Source organism: Rissa tridactyla, chromosome 22 (assembly GCF_028500815.1).
Source record: "Rissa tridactyla isolate bRisTri1 chromosome 22, bRisTri1.patW.cur.20221130, whole genome shotgun sequence".
Lineage (NCBI taxonomy): Eukaryota > Metazoa > Chordata > Aves > Charadriiformes > Laridae > Rissa > Rissa tridactyla.
The window spans coordinates 1,302,138-1,316,082 of record NC_071487.1 but is presented as its reverse complement, the minus strand read 5'-3'; the positions used below and the strand labels follow the sequence as shown (position 1 = coordinate 1,316,082).

At 56.4% G+C, this 13,945-nt stretch overlaps 3 protein-coding genes across 4 annotated transcripts; 2 read left to right on the top strand and 1 right to left on the bottom strand.

Annotated features, from left to right (window-relative positions):
* Positions 1-95: 95 nt before the first annotated feature.
* On the bottom strand, positions 96-4,635 carry TEX45 (testis expressed 45). The gene is made up of 8 exons (XM_054181718.1): positions 4,083-4,635; positions 3,460-3,563; positions 3,186-3,280; positions 2,979-3,094; positions 2,522-2,640; positions 2,127-2,322; positions 1,081-1,169; positions 96-552 (listed from the first exon to the last, which is right to left on the bottom strand). The coding sequence occupies exons 1-8, from the start codon at positions 4,633-4,635 to the stop codon at positions 364-366; spliced, it is 1,461 nt and encodes a 486-aa protein (XP_054037693.1). The 3' UTR covers positions 96-363.
* A 108-nt stretch (positions 4,636-4,743) lies between these two features.
* PEX11G (peroxisomal biogenesis factor 11 gamma) lies at positions 4,744-6,846 on the top strand. 2 transcript variants are annotated; one of them, XM_054181723.1, is made up of 5 exons: positions 4,744-4,839; positions 4,917-5,105; positions 5,188-5,366; positions 5,539-5,589; positions 5,710-6,846. In XM_054181723.1, exons 1-5 carry the CDS (start codon positions 4,774-4,776, stop codon positions 5,936-5,938), a joined length of 714 nt encoding a protein of 237 aa, XP_054037698.1. In that variant the 5' UTR covers positions 4,744-4,773; the 3' UTR covers positions 5,939-6,846. The 2 variants fall into 2 exon arrangements, with proteins under 2 accessions (XP_054037698.1, XP_054037697.1); XM_054181722.1 differs by having other exon boundaries at positions 5,539-6,846.
* A 144-nt stretch (positions 6,847-6,990) lies between these two features.
* On the top strand, positions 6,991-11,971 carry LOC128900507 (ectoderm-neural cortex protein 1-like). The gene is made up of 3 exons (XM_054181715.1): positions 6,991-7,727; positions 8,673-10,477; positions 11,399-11,971. Exon 2 carries the CDS (start codon positions 8,688-8,690, stop codon positions 10,455-10,457), a length of 1,770 nt encoding a protein of 589 aa, XP_054037690.1. The 5' UTR covers positions 6,991-7,727; positions 8,673-8,687; the 3' UTR covers positions 10,458-10,477; positions 11,399-11,971.
* Positions 11,972-13,945: the final 1,974 nt, after the last annotated feature.

The following is a 13,945-nucleotide window of genomic DNA, read 5'->3' as shown; positions in this document are numbered from 1 at the left end:
ATAAGGGAATATTCCAGCCCCCCCCCCAGCCCTGACAGCGCCTCTCACTTTGCTTCTGATCTCTTGCCCTTTCTCTGAGCTTCCCCCTACCCCACCTGCTTCCTCCTGCCCCCGCGCTTGCCTAGAGGCACTCAGTGGGTCTCGCAATCCAGGGAGATCTGTCACCCGTGTCTTTGGGCTAATCTCCCCATGTTTATTCTTGCTGTCACAACACCTTCTTGTGTCCTCTTTCAACTTGTGAAATAAACGTTCCCTGTAATAACACACAGACAGGCCAAGAGCAGGGCATCAGGACAGGTAACACGATGTGTACGCAGTCCACAGTGCAGCAAGTTCTGTGTGGTCGCTGAAGAAGGGAGAAGATCATGGTGCAAAGAGCACCTTCCTCTGGGGACAGTATCCTTTCAGGGTCCCCAGGGGCACGCAGCTCACTTGGGAGTTTGCCTTTTGGATTTCTGCTGGGCTTCTGGACTTGGGCGTGAACTCATCTTTCTGCTCAGTCCTGTAGAGGTCCTGTGCCCTCCAGGGTAGCTCCAGGTGTGAGCTCTTGATCTGAGGAGAGAGAATAGCTTTCAGCAGATGGACATGGGGCCGGGGAAGAGGCAGGTGGAACCTGGCAGCCCCTACATCTGCGCCCCGTGTTGCTACCTGAGGGGTCACCCCGCTGGGCAGCTGCAGTCTGTGCCTGCCTGCGCCCTCTCTCTGGCAGATGCACAGTCTTCTCTGCTGGTGGTGCAGAGAGACGTTTACCCTGGCTGGACGCCTCTAGCCATGCCAGTTTTCCTCCTCTGATCCTCTGGGGGGGACCGGATTCACCTTCCCCCTCCCTCCAACTTAGGGACTTTGTTGCCTGTCCTTCCGCCCCCTTCAAAGATTTTTCTCAGCTACAACTCTGCTCCCCACAGAGCATTTACTTCAGACTGGAGGCAGACGGGATTTGATGCATGGCTGTCCCATCTCAAGTGGCTCAAGAGCACACACCAAATCTGATGATGTTACCGGGGAGGCTACAGCTTCGCTTGGTATAATCCCGCTTCCACACGCCGCCCCGTGCTAAATCCAAGCCTATTAAGGCTGTACCTGCTGTAACTTGTCTTCGGAGAGTCGTCGTTTCTGCTGTCTGTGTGGGACCAGCATGGCCTGTGTGGTTGTGACAGAACTTTCATCTGCTGACGGATGGAATTGAAATAAAAAGAAAATTCAAGCCAGTAAATTAGGAGGCAACATCAGAAAAGCTTTGCAGTTTGAGTTGCAGTCACAGATCTGCATGCGTTTCCATTAATGAGAGGAAAAGACAGGCTTTGCCGTCAGCACTTTGCTGAAAACCTTTGCCCAGACAGAAAACAATTCTCAGGGTGAGGAGGTAAATGAAGAAATTCACATGGAATTTATAGGAATATCACTCCATATGCTAGTTATGGAGCTGCTCCACAAGTTTGGGGCCAAGGAAAAGGTCAATTCAACTGTGATCTGTTCCACATTTAGTAAAACAAATGTCTTAAAAACAGATACATGGCATGGAGGGACCTCTCTCAGCTGCAGAGCACTGGCCATTGGAAACAGGAGGCAACGTCAGAGGAGGATTTTCTTAATGCCTTCCATGACCAGCTCTAACCGCATCCCTTTCCGAGGTTGCATAAGCCCAGCTTTTGATCAAAATCCTCTCCTTCCTCCCAAATGCAAATGCAAAACAACTTCTAAAAAGAAACGTAGCAAGGGAGAAAGATCAAGCCACTGGTTCATATCCCAGAAATCACTCACGTCACCTGAACATGCTAAACATTGCTGTACGATGGCAGTGAGTGCCTATGTCTGGCACAGGCATTGAGATGGCTGATAAGTGAGATGTCGTTTGGGGAAGTGAAAGTGCCGAGATCAGCAGGCGCTGTGAGAACCAGCAGCAGCAGACATGGGGCTGAGCACAGCTGTCCTGCCTGGTTCCGGGGTAGTGGTCTCATTTTACTACAGGCACTGACGCTGCACCAGTGCTTTCCTGCCATCTCCAGCCCGAGGTGTCTGGGCTGCCTCCTTTCCCAGAGCACCAGGCGTTGCTGTCCCTTGCACAGAGCTAGGAGAACCTCAGCAGGCTTCCTCTGGCACCACAAGTCTGAGCAACGTGGCCTTACCATGGTAGTTGAAGGGGACGTGGCTCTCACGGTGGCTCCTGCTGTCTGCCATCACCCTCTGGCTCTGGCGGGGCGGCTGATAGTCCACCTGCTGCGTTGTGCTGAAGAAACGGGAGGCTGAATGCTCATCTCCCAAGCAGATTTTGCTTCGATGCTTCAGCAGGTCAGGCTTCGGTGCAAGGTTCCACCTGTCAGTCTGGAGAACACAAGAGCTGCTTTAACAGAAATGGGCTGTAACTGGGAAAGGCGCCCAGTTGCACATTACACCCTGCAGAGCCCAGAACGGGGAGGGGAGAAGGGACGGCAGCATCGCCATTAGGTGCCAGAGTAGTGTACATAAAAGAAGAGAGGGTCTCTACCAGAGAAACACCCGCACAGCAAAGCTGGGACCAGACCTCTGCGTAGGAGAGCTGCGTAGTAGTAGTTCTTGCCAACGCTTGATTTCTCTCAGGGTCTTCATCACCTCTGGGGATGGATGAAGCGTATTTGTTTGGACGGACTATAGTTACAGGCTCTGGGAAAAGCGAGAGTGAAGGATGTCAGAGCACTCCAGTCTCTGAACAATTTATAGCTACAGCAGCTTCTCCTCATGCAATAGAGCACAGGAACGAACACAGCTATTTAACCTGCCAGGGAAGGGGAGGGAGGATGAAACAGAGCCTCACAGTGACAACACTGATGCTGAATACATAAAAAATATAAAACATTAAAAATATAAAATTATATACATATTATATGAATGCATTATGTCTTTATATCACTAAAACCAAGTGATAAAACCTACCATTCAGCTTGTCATAAACCTCAGTAGTGGTCTGCACACGCTGCCTGTGTGTCACAGACTTACCCTACCTAGATTGTGCACCGGGAAGAGCTCTGATGTCGAGGTGGAGAATCTGGTGCGACCATCCCCCAGCTGCAGGTTCGTGTGGTGGATCTGGGAGGCAGCACGTTCCTTGTCGTAAGCTCTGCAAGACACCAGATATGAGCTGCTTAACGAGCAATGTTCATCGGAAAGAGCCGTTCCTGGGGATGTCCGTCTGGTTCTCCTGTTGATACCTGTGTGTCCTCTTCTCTGGGGCACTGTAGGCGTGTTTCTGCTCGCTCAAAGATCCACTGCTTCTGGGATCCCCAAATTTAATACGAGACACGTGCTGAAGGGAAGCCAAGAGAGCTACGGAACAGCCACTTAAAGCATAATCCCTTTGTTTCCCCTCTCCTTCCATCCATCTGGTTTTCACTTGCAGATCCCACCCCTTTCAGGCCAGAATTCAACATGGGAATGTGCTGCCCTTTAACCGTGTCCTGGTCCCCCCCAAAACCATGCTGTTACCTTTTCACTTGGCTTTGCAGGTGGACGCCGTTCACCCTTAAACTGTGCTTGATAAGAGGTGTCGTAATAGGACTGTCCATCCCCTTTAATAGTGGGAACACATCCTGCCAAACAGCCAGAGGGGGAAATGAATGGTGTTATTTCTAAATATGCTCTATTTACCCTTGTAAGAAAATATTACTGAGCTGAAATCTCCAGGCAGCTGCTCTTTTGGCATTTTAGTACTCCTGAATCCACGTTGTGCAATGAAATGGCAAAGCAATTAACGCCAGATTGCAGTAAGGTGAGCTGCAACACTGCAGAACGTGGGTGCGGTGGCACCAGAAGCGACGCAACTCTGGTGCAAAAACTGCAGCATCTGAGGATGCGGTAATTGAAGAAGTCAGCTGGAGAGGCTGCGCAGCAAAAGCTGGGCTGGCGAGTGGCTCTAGTTAGCGCTATTAACCTGTTTTATGAGCATGAGGTTTACTCAGCTATAAAAAGCAAAATACCCAGATAGTTCTAACAGCTGTAATTGGTCGCGGCACGGCTCTGAGCCGAGCCACCGAACCCTGGTGCCTGCGCAGCGCCGAGGACGGTGGGGAAGGTCTGCTGGGGACAGACGGGTCTGTCACGCAGCTCACCCCCGTGCGACTGCCATGGCCTGGCCGCAGGCTGGGTCTCGCGCGCTGGGTACGAGACGGTGTAGATGGAAGGAGGGAGCCTTATTTTCTCCCTGTCTCCACAAGGAATGTTATCCTTCCATTTCTTGGCCGTGGGCAGGGGGGGTCTCTGGAGGGGGAGGCGGGGACAGGGGAAGCTCTCCCTCGTCTCCGAGGTGAGGACGCGGATGCGGGGATCTGTGTGCATGCGGATATATGACTCTGGGGGAACAAACGGGGCCACTGGCTGCAGGGGCCTCTCTGGAAACGCCATGCGAGTTTCCGAGCAGGTTCCCCCGCTGCCGCCGCCGCCCCTCGGGCTCAGCACCCGCCCGCTGCAGGGTGGTGGGGCCGGCGGTGGCCGGTGAACCCCCCAGAAGGGGGGGAACTGGGTGTGAGAAAATGGCTGACGAGCGCTTCCCGGCGCCCAGCGCTCATCCCCCAGCTGAATGTGGGACGCCTTCAGGAAGGGAACGCCCGTGAGGGGGGCCGGGATGGCAGGGGCCGGGATGGCCGGCACCGCGCTGGCCGTCATGGCCGAGCAGGCGGGAGGCTTCGCATAGGCTTCAGCAGCCGCTAGGCCACGTCGCCATGGCGACGGCTCCACCACCTTCCCGGCGTGCCCCGCGCCAGCGCCAGGCGCGCCGTGACGTCACACCCCGGAAGCGTTGCTATGGCGGCGGGCGCGCTCAGCGGCCTGGTCGCCGCGCTGGAGACCTACCGCGGCCGCGACCGGGTGGTGAGTGGCGGGGGCGGCCCGGCGGGGCCTTGCCCGGCCCCGTGCGGACGTGCCCTCATCGGGCTGTGCCTCCGCAGGTCCGTGCGCTCTGCTATGGCTGTCAGCTGGCGGGCGGGGCGCTGGCCGGGCCGCAGGCCCCGCCGTCAGGGCTGCCCGGGAGCCTCCTGGCCGTGTCGGCCCAGCTGAACGCCTGCCGCACGGCCCTGCGCCTCTTCGACGACTTCGCCATGCTCAGCTACAGCTGCAGCTATGGGCTGGGCCCCAAGGTGAGCGCGGGGCACGGGGTGCAACAACAGGCTCCCCGGCCACGCCGCAGGCACCAAGGTGTGTCCCCCGTGCTCCCTGCAGGACGAGGACGGCCTGGTGCGGGGGCTGTCGGTGCTCTGCAACCTGGCCAACCAGCTCTACTACCCCTGCGAGCACATCGCCTGGGCGGCTGACGCCGGCGTCCTCCGCGTCAGCTCTCAGAAGTGGTGGACTCTGAGCATGGGGCTCTGGGCCTTCTCCCTGCTCCTGGGCATCCTGCGGTAAGGCTGGCTGGGGGGCCGCAGGCAGGACAGGGAATGAACCGTGTTCCCTGTAATCAGGCTAAAATTAAGCCCCTCTCAGCTGTAGAAGGGTGTTCTTCCTCACAGATGTGGTTAATGCTAGAGAAAAAAACCTCCAGTGCTATAGGAGAAATAACTCTGTTCTTTTCAGATCCCTGAGAATCTTGTTCCAGTTAAGAAGAAAGCTGAGGCAGCACAAGGGGTATGATTTCCCTCCTTGGCTATACAGCTATTTTAACCCAAACGTATCTGTTCTCATTTGTGAGTTATTGCCAATTATTATTGAATTATGGGCCATCAATAATATTACACTTGCTTCCAGCAGTACATCTTCGCCTCTGAGTCAAAAGGAAACAAAAGCCCAAGTGAAGGCTGAAGTTTTGAGCATCCTCACAGACATGGCAGATCTCTCCAACGCAATCCACTGGCTGCCTCCGGGCTTCCTTTGGGCTGGACGCTTTCCTCCATGGCTAGTAGGTCTCCTGGGGACCGTATCTTCCCTGATTGGTATCTACCAAGCATCTAGAGGAGGAAATTCTGAAGCTGTGTAAACCATAATTAAGCTTCAGGAGCCCATTTTTTACATGGTAAAAATGCCTTTAGTGTGGCAGGGTGTATTTTAACTTTCTGATGTCGATGATTGTGGTTCCACACATCCTGTAATTGGGACTGTACTCAAGATGTCTATTACAGAGAGGATTGTTTGCGGTTAACAATTTTTATCACTCTTCATCAGAGAAATATTTCAGGTGAATCCTCTGAAAGTCAAGAAATCTCCTAGGATTGGCAAAATAGAAGGGGAAAAAAGTCACTTCCATCCTTCCTTCCTATGTCCCAAAAGACAAATGCAACCCTCCGGTCTTCGCTGTCACTTAAAAGTGCACAAAACCAGCGTTAGGGCAGAGGAACGGCCATGGTTCTGTCGCGCAAAACTTCTAAGGGATGGATCCTGCAAATTCCAGCTCCAGGCTCAGCGCTTTGTGCCTCCGCTGACCCAGGAATCATGGAATTTTCTCCGTCAGATGTTTTGGTGTTTGAGCCCAGAGCAGATGCCCCAAGCGCGAACAGGAGCAAGCAGCTGAAGGAGGTTGTTGGGTTATTTTGTTTGCCATGGTTGTGTTTCTTTAGAAAGAAGCAGCAGCTGTAAGCAGTGCCTTGCGAAGCTTTCTTCTACTCTGTATCACTCATTTAAGGAGAAATACTGGAAGTTGAGACTCCAGTTAAACCAGAAGAGGCGCTGAGGCTCCAGCTGTGCCTTTACAGACTGCCACCGGGTGGAGCTCTTCCACCAGGCTCTGGCAGCAGCCAACGGAATGGTTTTTTTTAAAAAAAAAAAAAAAACCAGCAGCAAATTTATTAATTACCTTTCAAAGCACCAATCAAAGCAATGCCAAGATGAGTTTTACAGTTCTATTTCTAGGCGGTGCCAATAATAAACAAGACGAATGCTTCAAAGGTGGCCTTGAGTGATTGTTGCTTCCGATAACTGGGCAAATGTTCTTTATCTGGTTCTAGAAAGCTCCAGAGTGCCTAGGCGACAGAAAACGTTTTGCTGCGTTGGCTGCAGCTCCCCATCTGTTACCAGCCGTCCTTCTCCCGAAATAATTCAGAGCACCTGACCAATTGTCATGGAAGTGCATCTTTTGAAAACAGTTCTGCTTAGTCTGCGCGGTGCTGGTGCTCTCTGCAATGCAGTACGGCAGGGACCCCATTTCCAGGAGATTTGAGCTCTTTTTTTTTGTTGTTGTTTTTGGCACGGACACGTGAAACTATCTCCTGCCCACGTTCAAAGAGCAGAGCGATACTCTTTATCTTGCGCCCCGTCCTTGCTGTTTATTTGGACCTTCACCCCACCAAGTGACACAGAGGATGCCTTCCTGGCTGTGCTCAGAATTTGGGGTCAGATTTATAGGTTTTGGTACAACTCGGAGTGCAGGCAGGCGTTATCTGGAAGAGATTCTGGTTTTTTTCTTTAGTCACGCTGCAGGTCTTGTGTCCGAGCAGGCAGAGCACCCGCATCCTGCTGCTGTAGCTCTGCCCCGTCCTGGCACCGGCTGCAGAGGCCCCTGCTGAAATTTAGTGTTTTTTAATAAGAAATCAGATTCTCTCTCTTTATATTCTTAACCTCCCTAAAAAAAAAAAAATAATCCAACTACATGCACCTCTGGTGCCAAATTAGTGAAACTAAACCACACTTCTGATTTTTGTGTAGAGAAAGGACACAGTAAACTGGCCTAAGCACGTTTACTTCATCCGCTGCTGCTCCTTCTGACAGATTTCAAATTGCAGCCGGCGAAGCGCAGGATGAACTGAAACGTGCAACGATAAGAGCAAAACCTGGTAATTCAGAAACTTCTGAAATTCGTATTTTCTGTAGAGCGGTTTTGGTTCCCACTGACACAGAATATTTAAACACCTGTGGTGGCTGCTGCTGACCGCCCAGGGCAGCACTCATGCTTTTTGCGCACAAGACCTTGCACACACAGACCCGATTTCCCCAAAACCCGTGGGGTTCTTCACCTTTTTTCTGCTGCGGCCCCCGGCCCGGCCCAGCCCAGCTCCGGCTTTGCCCCACGCAGGAACACGTTTGCTGAGCGGGGACGGTTTGTTCCGGCCGTGCCCTGCCTTTGTCGGCAGGGCCGTTAGGGCTGAGCCGCTGGCTCCAGCTCACAGCCCCGACCGCGGCTTTTACGGCCCGTTTAGGGCCGGGTGGCGCCACGGCGGCGCCGGGCGCGCAGGGGTTAATGGGCGGCGCATGCGCACGCCCGGCCCCCGGCTCCCATTCACAAAGCGCGAGCGGAGCGCGCTGCGGCCGCTGATTGGCTGTGGCGGCGGGGCGGGGGCGGGGCCGGCGGCGGGGCGGCCACGCGGCGGGGCGCGGCCAGGTGCGGGGGTGCGGGACCGCGGGCGGGGCGGGCAGCACCGGGACCGCACATCTCCCCCCCCCTCCCTTCCCCGGTGCCCCGCGGGGCCGTGCCACGCACCGGCGTTCGGGGCGGGACCGCGCGGTGCCCCGGGTCTGCGCTGGGCGAGCCCCGCCGCTGCGGGACGTCCGCTCCGAGCTCCGCTTACCGGCCGGGCTCCGTGCTCCCACCGTCGTGCTCCTCCTGCCGCCCTCCGGGACGGCCCCAGCAGCACCCCCGCCGGTGCTGGTGGCTCCGTTGGCGGGGCGGGGTGTCACGCACCCCTGGCCGTGCTGGCAGGGTTCACGTCGCTGGGGCAATCCAAGAACGGCTGTTTGGCCTTCCCGCTTTCCCCGCTGACCCTCCGGTTTTCCCCTTGCAGAGCAGCTTCACCACCATGTCCGTCAGCAGCCACGAGAACCGGAAATCCCGCTCGAGCTCCGGCTCCATGAACATCCACCTCTTCCACAAACCGGGCCACGCCGACAGCCTCCTCACCCACCTCAACCTGCTCCGCAAGCGGCACCTCTTCACCGACGTGGTGCTGCGGGCGGGCAACCAGGCCTTCCACTGCCACCGGGCCGTCCTGGCCTCCTGCAGCCGCTACTTCGAGGCGATGTTCAGCGGGGGCCTGAAAGAGAGCAGAGACGCCGAAGTCAACTTCCACGACTCCCTGCACCCCGAGGTGCTGGAGCTGCTGCTGGACTACGCGTACTCCGCCCGGGTGCTGATTAACGAGGAGAACGCGGAGTCCTTGCTGGAGGCCGGGGACATGCTGCAGTTTCAGGACATCCGGGATGCTTCGGCCGACTTTCTGGAGAAGAATCTCTACCCTGGGAACTGCTTGAACATGCTGCTGCTGTCGGATGCCCACTGCTGCGAGCGGCTGCTGGAGCTCTCCTGGAGGATGGCGTTGGCCAACTTCACCTCGCTCTGCAAGACCGAGGACTTCCTCCGCCTGCCCAAAGACAAGCTGCTGGAGCTGGTGGAGAGTGAAGAGCTGGAGGTCGAGGATGAGACGCTGGTCTACGAAGCTGTTATAGGTTGGATCCGGTACGATTTGCCCCGACGCCATGAAGTTCTGCCAGAGCTGCTGCGCTCCGTCCGCCTGGCCCTTCTGCCCGAGTCCTACCTGCGGAAGCAAGTGGCCTGCGAGAAGCTGGTGACCAGCCACAAGCTGGGGGAGGAGATCGTGGCCGACGCCGTACGATGCAAAATGAAGATCCTGCAAAACGATGGCCTGGTGACGGGGTGCTGCGCCCGACCCCGCAAGGTCAGCCAGGCCCTGCTGCTGCTGGGGGGCCAGACCTTCATGTGCGACAAGATTTATATGCTGGATCATAAAACCCGCGAGATCATTCCTCGTGCCGACATCCCAAGCCCTCGTAAAGAGTGCAGTGCCTGCGCCATCGGCTGCAAAGTGTACATCACCGGCGGCAAAGGCTCCGAGAACGGCGCTTCCAAAGACGTCTGGGTTTACGACACCCTCCACGACGAGTGGGCAAAAGCCGCTCCCATGCTGGTGGCGCGGTTTGGCCACGGCTCCGCTGAGCTGGACCACTGTCTGTACGTGGTGGGGGGTCACACAGCAGTGAGCGGTGCCTTCCCGGCCTCTCCCTCCGTCTCTCTCAAGCAAGTCGAACACTACGACCCGCAGCTGGACAAATGGTCCTTGGTGGCCCCTCTCCGAGAAGGCGTGAGCAACGCCGCCGTGGTGGGAGCCAAGATGAAGCTGTTTGTTTTCGGCGGCACCAGCACCAACCAGGAGAAGCTGCCTAAGGTGCAGTGCTTCGATCCCTGCCAGAACCGCTGGACGGTGCCCGTCAGCTGCCCCCAGCCCTGGCGGTACACGGCCGCCGCCGTGGTGGGCAGCCACATCATCGTCATCGGGGGGGACACGGAGTTTTCCGCCAGCTCCGCTTACCGTTTCCACAGTGACACCTACCAGTGGTCCAAATTCGGGGACGTCACCGCGAAGCGCATCAGCTGCCGTGCTGTCACGTCGGGCAACAGACTGTACGTGGTGGGGGGCTACTGCGGGGCTCAGCGCTGCAAAACGCTGGACTGCTACGACCCATCATCTGACACTTGGAGCAGCGTCACGACGGTGCCTTATTCCCTCATCCCCACCGCCTTTGTCAGCACCTGGAAGTACCTGTCAGCCTGAGTCACGGTGTGACAAAGGAGGTAAATAGTCAGGGATCAGCCCAGAGCTCTTCTGTATAACCTTGTGCTGCACAAGGGTTAAACCTTGAGGGGCTGACGCCCGTGAATCCGGACTGCAGTTGTCCTGGAGCCTCCCGCGAACATCAGCTCCAGAAACGCGCTTCCAGGCAGGTGGTTTGGGATCGAAAACCCTGCGGGAGAGAGAACGCCTCTCTAGGTGCTGAAGTGCTGCGGGGAGAAGATTAGTATAAATAACAAGATGCTTAACCTGGCATCCTAAGCCCTTCCCCTGAGCCCTGGCCTATGCAAGGATTTTGGGGAATGCTCTCCGCGGGGAGGATTGGGTGTCGTCCCCGGCGCAGAAGGCTCGTGGAGTGGAGGGTTGTGCGAAGGGGCTGGGGGGGACGGCACGGTGCCAGGGGGGAACGGGCTGCTTTTAGCCCAGCCGCCTCCTCCTGGTGCCACGGGGAATCTGCTGGTGGCACCCAGATGTCCTGTGGGACGCGAGGGCTGGGAGCTGGTGCCAGAACAAGGTTATAGCTGGGATTTAGTCCCAGAATGGTTGGTAATTGCATTTGTAAGACAAACCCTGTCTACATATAAACACAGGGTTTCTCGGCTTCTAATTATTCTCTGGTGTCCCTTTCATGCCAGTTCTTTCCTGCTACGCAGCCATTAACTTTTCAAAAATTTGCAACGGGAATTAAACCTTTCTAAAGGCTCTTGGCAGAAAAGATGCCAGTGAATCACAGATCCCTGCAGGTTTTTTTGTTTGCAAAAGACGCACTACCCCAGTGAACTTGTGATAAAATATCCCACGCTACCTATAGAAAATTCCGGGCTGTAGAGGGAAATAGGCAGCCGTCAGCCCGGGAGAGCAGCGTTTGAGCGGTCTCGGGTTTGCCGCACGCCGGGCTCACAATACTTTCTCCCGCGTTACAGGCTTCACAGCCCATTTTGCCAGTGTCTCACTTCACCGAGGATCCAGAGAGAAGACGCGGGCAGTAGCAGCGTCTGTGAGCTGTCCTGGACGCCAGCCCCTGCCCGGAGCTCGTGAGCGGCAGCAGGACGGCAACGCGGCTCCGGCTTCGAACCGCTTCCGTAAATCCCCCTCGCTCGGACCAGGGAGGGGACAAGCACGGAGGGACCTCCTTGGGCTGGCAGCTTGTGCTGTCCCTTGAGACGGCAAAAGGTTTCCAAGTTTTCTCCTAATTCGTGTGATCTCAGAGCGGGAACCAGAGGAATATTTTTTACTTCTTTCATTTAGTATTTTGGTTTAAGCGACATTTACTAGAAGCTCCTAAGAAACTGGCAGCAGGCTGCGGAGCGCGCTGCTGTCTGCTGTGACTTGGAACGCGGGCAGCGCCAGAGGCGGTTGCCTGAAGTGTCTTGACATGTGACAGTACATGGTTAGCTGGCTGGTGCTGTACATCTATTTTATTTTTTTTATATACAGCAGTTGTGTGTGTCTATTACTCAGCCTGGAGCTGCTTCAATAAATCTGAATAAAATCCACCGTGTCCCTTGCCTGTTCTGGGTGCTTCAGCTGCAAGTTTTCCCAGCCCACACTTGAGCTAACGCTTCACAAGAGCGAAGAGCAGAAGAGCGGCCCCTGCTCGAGAGCCCAAACCCTCATCGGCCGGAGGGGGCTCAGATCTTCCTCCATCTTTGTAAAGCAGGACTCGGGAAAGCTCAGGCTCTGTAGGACGTGATCTTCTCCAGATCTGAAGGACGTGCAAATCTGTTTAAAACAGCGAAGATTTAGCTGTTCTCTGCCTTTACCTGGTCATCCTCTGCAGAGCTGGGTTTCCTCACTGCCAAAAAGACCGGAGGAAAGCGCTGCCCCTTCTCTCCCCGAGGGCTGCGAGCTCCGGGCCCAGCCGCCGGCGGGGGGAAGGCCCAGCTCTGTTAAGGGCGGGAGGAACGAGACAGGATTCGGCACGGTCAGAGGAAACCGGCACCGAAGGTGCAACCGACTGTCTCACCACAGAGGCATGGTTTGGGTGTGATCCATTATTCAATTTCGGCGTTAAATAAATCAATGTCAGAACCCTTCCTAGCTGCTAGTGCAGGCAAGAACTGGCAAGACTGGAAGGAAGCAAGCTGCCCTGCTGCTGGTGGCTGAAGCAGATAAACTGACTTCATTTCCATCCTGTTTTCATAGAATCACGGAACGGTTCGGGTGGGAAGGGACCTTAAAGCCCACCCCGTGCCCCCCCCTGCCCTGGGCAGGGACACCTCCCACCAGCCCAGGTTGCTCCAAGCCCCGTCCAACCTGGCCTTGAACCCCTCCAGGGATGGGGCAGCCACAGCTTCTCTGGGCAACCTGGGCCAGGGGCTCACCACCCTCACAGCAAAGAATTTCTTCCCGATATCTCACCTCAATCTCCCCTCTTGCAGTGTAAAACCCTTCCCCCTCGTCCCATGGCTCCCCTCCCTGCTCCAGAGTCCCTCCCCAGCTTTCCTGGAGCCCCTTGAGGGACTGGCAGGGGCTGGAAGGTTTCCCCGGAGCCTTCTCTTCTCCAGGCTGAACCCCCCCAGCTCTCTGTTGTTTTCTGATGCCTCCGCCATGTTCAGCCCCAGGCTGGGCCTTTTCCCTTTCCCCTCCCTGTGCCGCCTCTCCAGCGCTTGCCGAGCCCAGGGGGCGGTGGGGAGAGGAGCCCCCAGCCAGGAGCACCGTGGGCAGCAGCAGCATGGAATCATAGAATCGTTTAAGTTGGAAAAGACCTTTCAGATCATCGAGTCCGACCATCCGGCAGCTCCCAGCTCGGCCGGGAGAGGAGGCAGGCAAGGACTCTGCACCCACAGCCCAGGGGCCAGTGACAGCACAGGACGCGGTGGGACAAGGAGCCAGCAGAAATCATCCCCGCCCCGGTGAGCGAGCCCGGAGCTCCTTCACCTTTATTCTACCTACAGCTGTTCCTGAGGGTCGGACAAAGTCCGACTTTGCTCAGCAGGTCGGAGGAGCGGAGGTTTCATTCACGGCCATTTGAGCAGCAGCTGTTTTATTTACGCTGCCAAGCAATAAGCGTTGGCTCCCGGCCACATCCGCCTTCTGCGCCAGGGACAAAGTGGCTCCCAGCAGCACGGGGCTGCGTCTGCCTCCCGCTCCTGGCGCTGGGGTGTTATCCGAGCCGCGCTCCAGGCGTTCTGAGCTCGGGGACCGAGCGGCCCTGCTGCCGAAGCCTTCGCGAGCCTCTGTGAATTGTTCCCTGGTTTCAAACTGCACTTCTCCCTACTACTGCCTCTCAGGGAAAACCAGCGCTTCCAGCACAGCTGGGCTTGGCCGCTCCACAGCGGCAGCGGACGCCCAGAGCTGCGTTTCGTGGCCTTCACCCTCCTTCAGCCAGCAAAGCCCCGCGCTCTCCCTGCGGCTCCAGCTCCTCCCGCGGGGAGCAGCCCTGGGGCGCACAGACACCTTCTCCTCCCAGCGGCGCGCCGCGCCGACCTGTTCTCCCAGTTTGACATTTCCACGCATCCGTCCAAATC

Coding starts and splice junctions, on each gene's coding strand:
- TEX45 (XM_054181718.1), bottom strand. CDS start 4,635: ATGACGGCCAGCGCGGTGCCGGCCATCCCGGCCCCTGCCATCCCGGCC. Junction 2,641..2,978: donor CTTCCCGGTGCACAATCTAG/GTAGGGTAAGTC, acceptor CGCTTTTCCCAG/AGCCTGTAACTATAGTCCGT. Junction 1,170..2,126: donor CGTCCCCTTCAACTACCATG/GTAAGGCCACGT, acceptor TCCATCCGTCAG/CAGATGAAAGTTCTGTCACA.
- PEX11G (XM_054181722.1), top strand. CDS start 4,774: ATGGCGGCGGGCGCGCTCAGCGGCCTGGTCGCCGCGCTGGAGACCTAC. Junction 4,840..4,916: donor ACCGCGGCCGCGACCGGGTG/GTGAGTGGCGGG, acceptor GTGCCTCCGCAG/GTCCGTGCGCTCTGCTATGG. Junction 5,106..5,187: donor GCTATGGGCTGGGCCCCAAG/GTGAGCGCGGGG, acceptor TGCTCCCTGCAG/GACGAGGACGGCCTGGTGCG.
- LOC128900507 (XM_054181715.1), top strand. CDS start 8,688: ATGTCCGTCAGCAGCCACGAGAACCGGAAATCCCGCTCGAGCTCCGGC.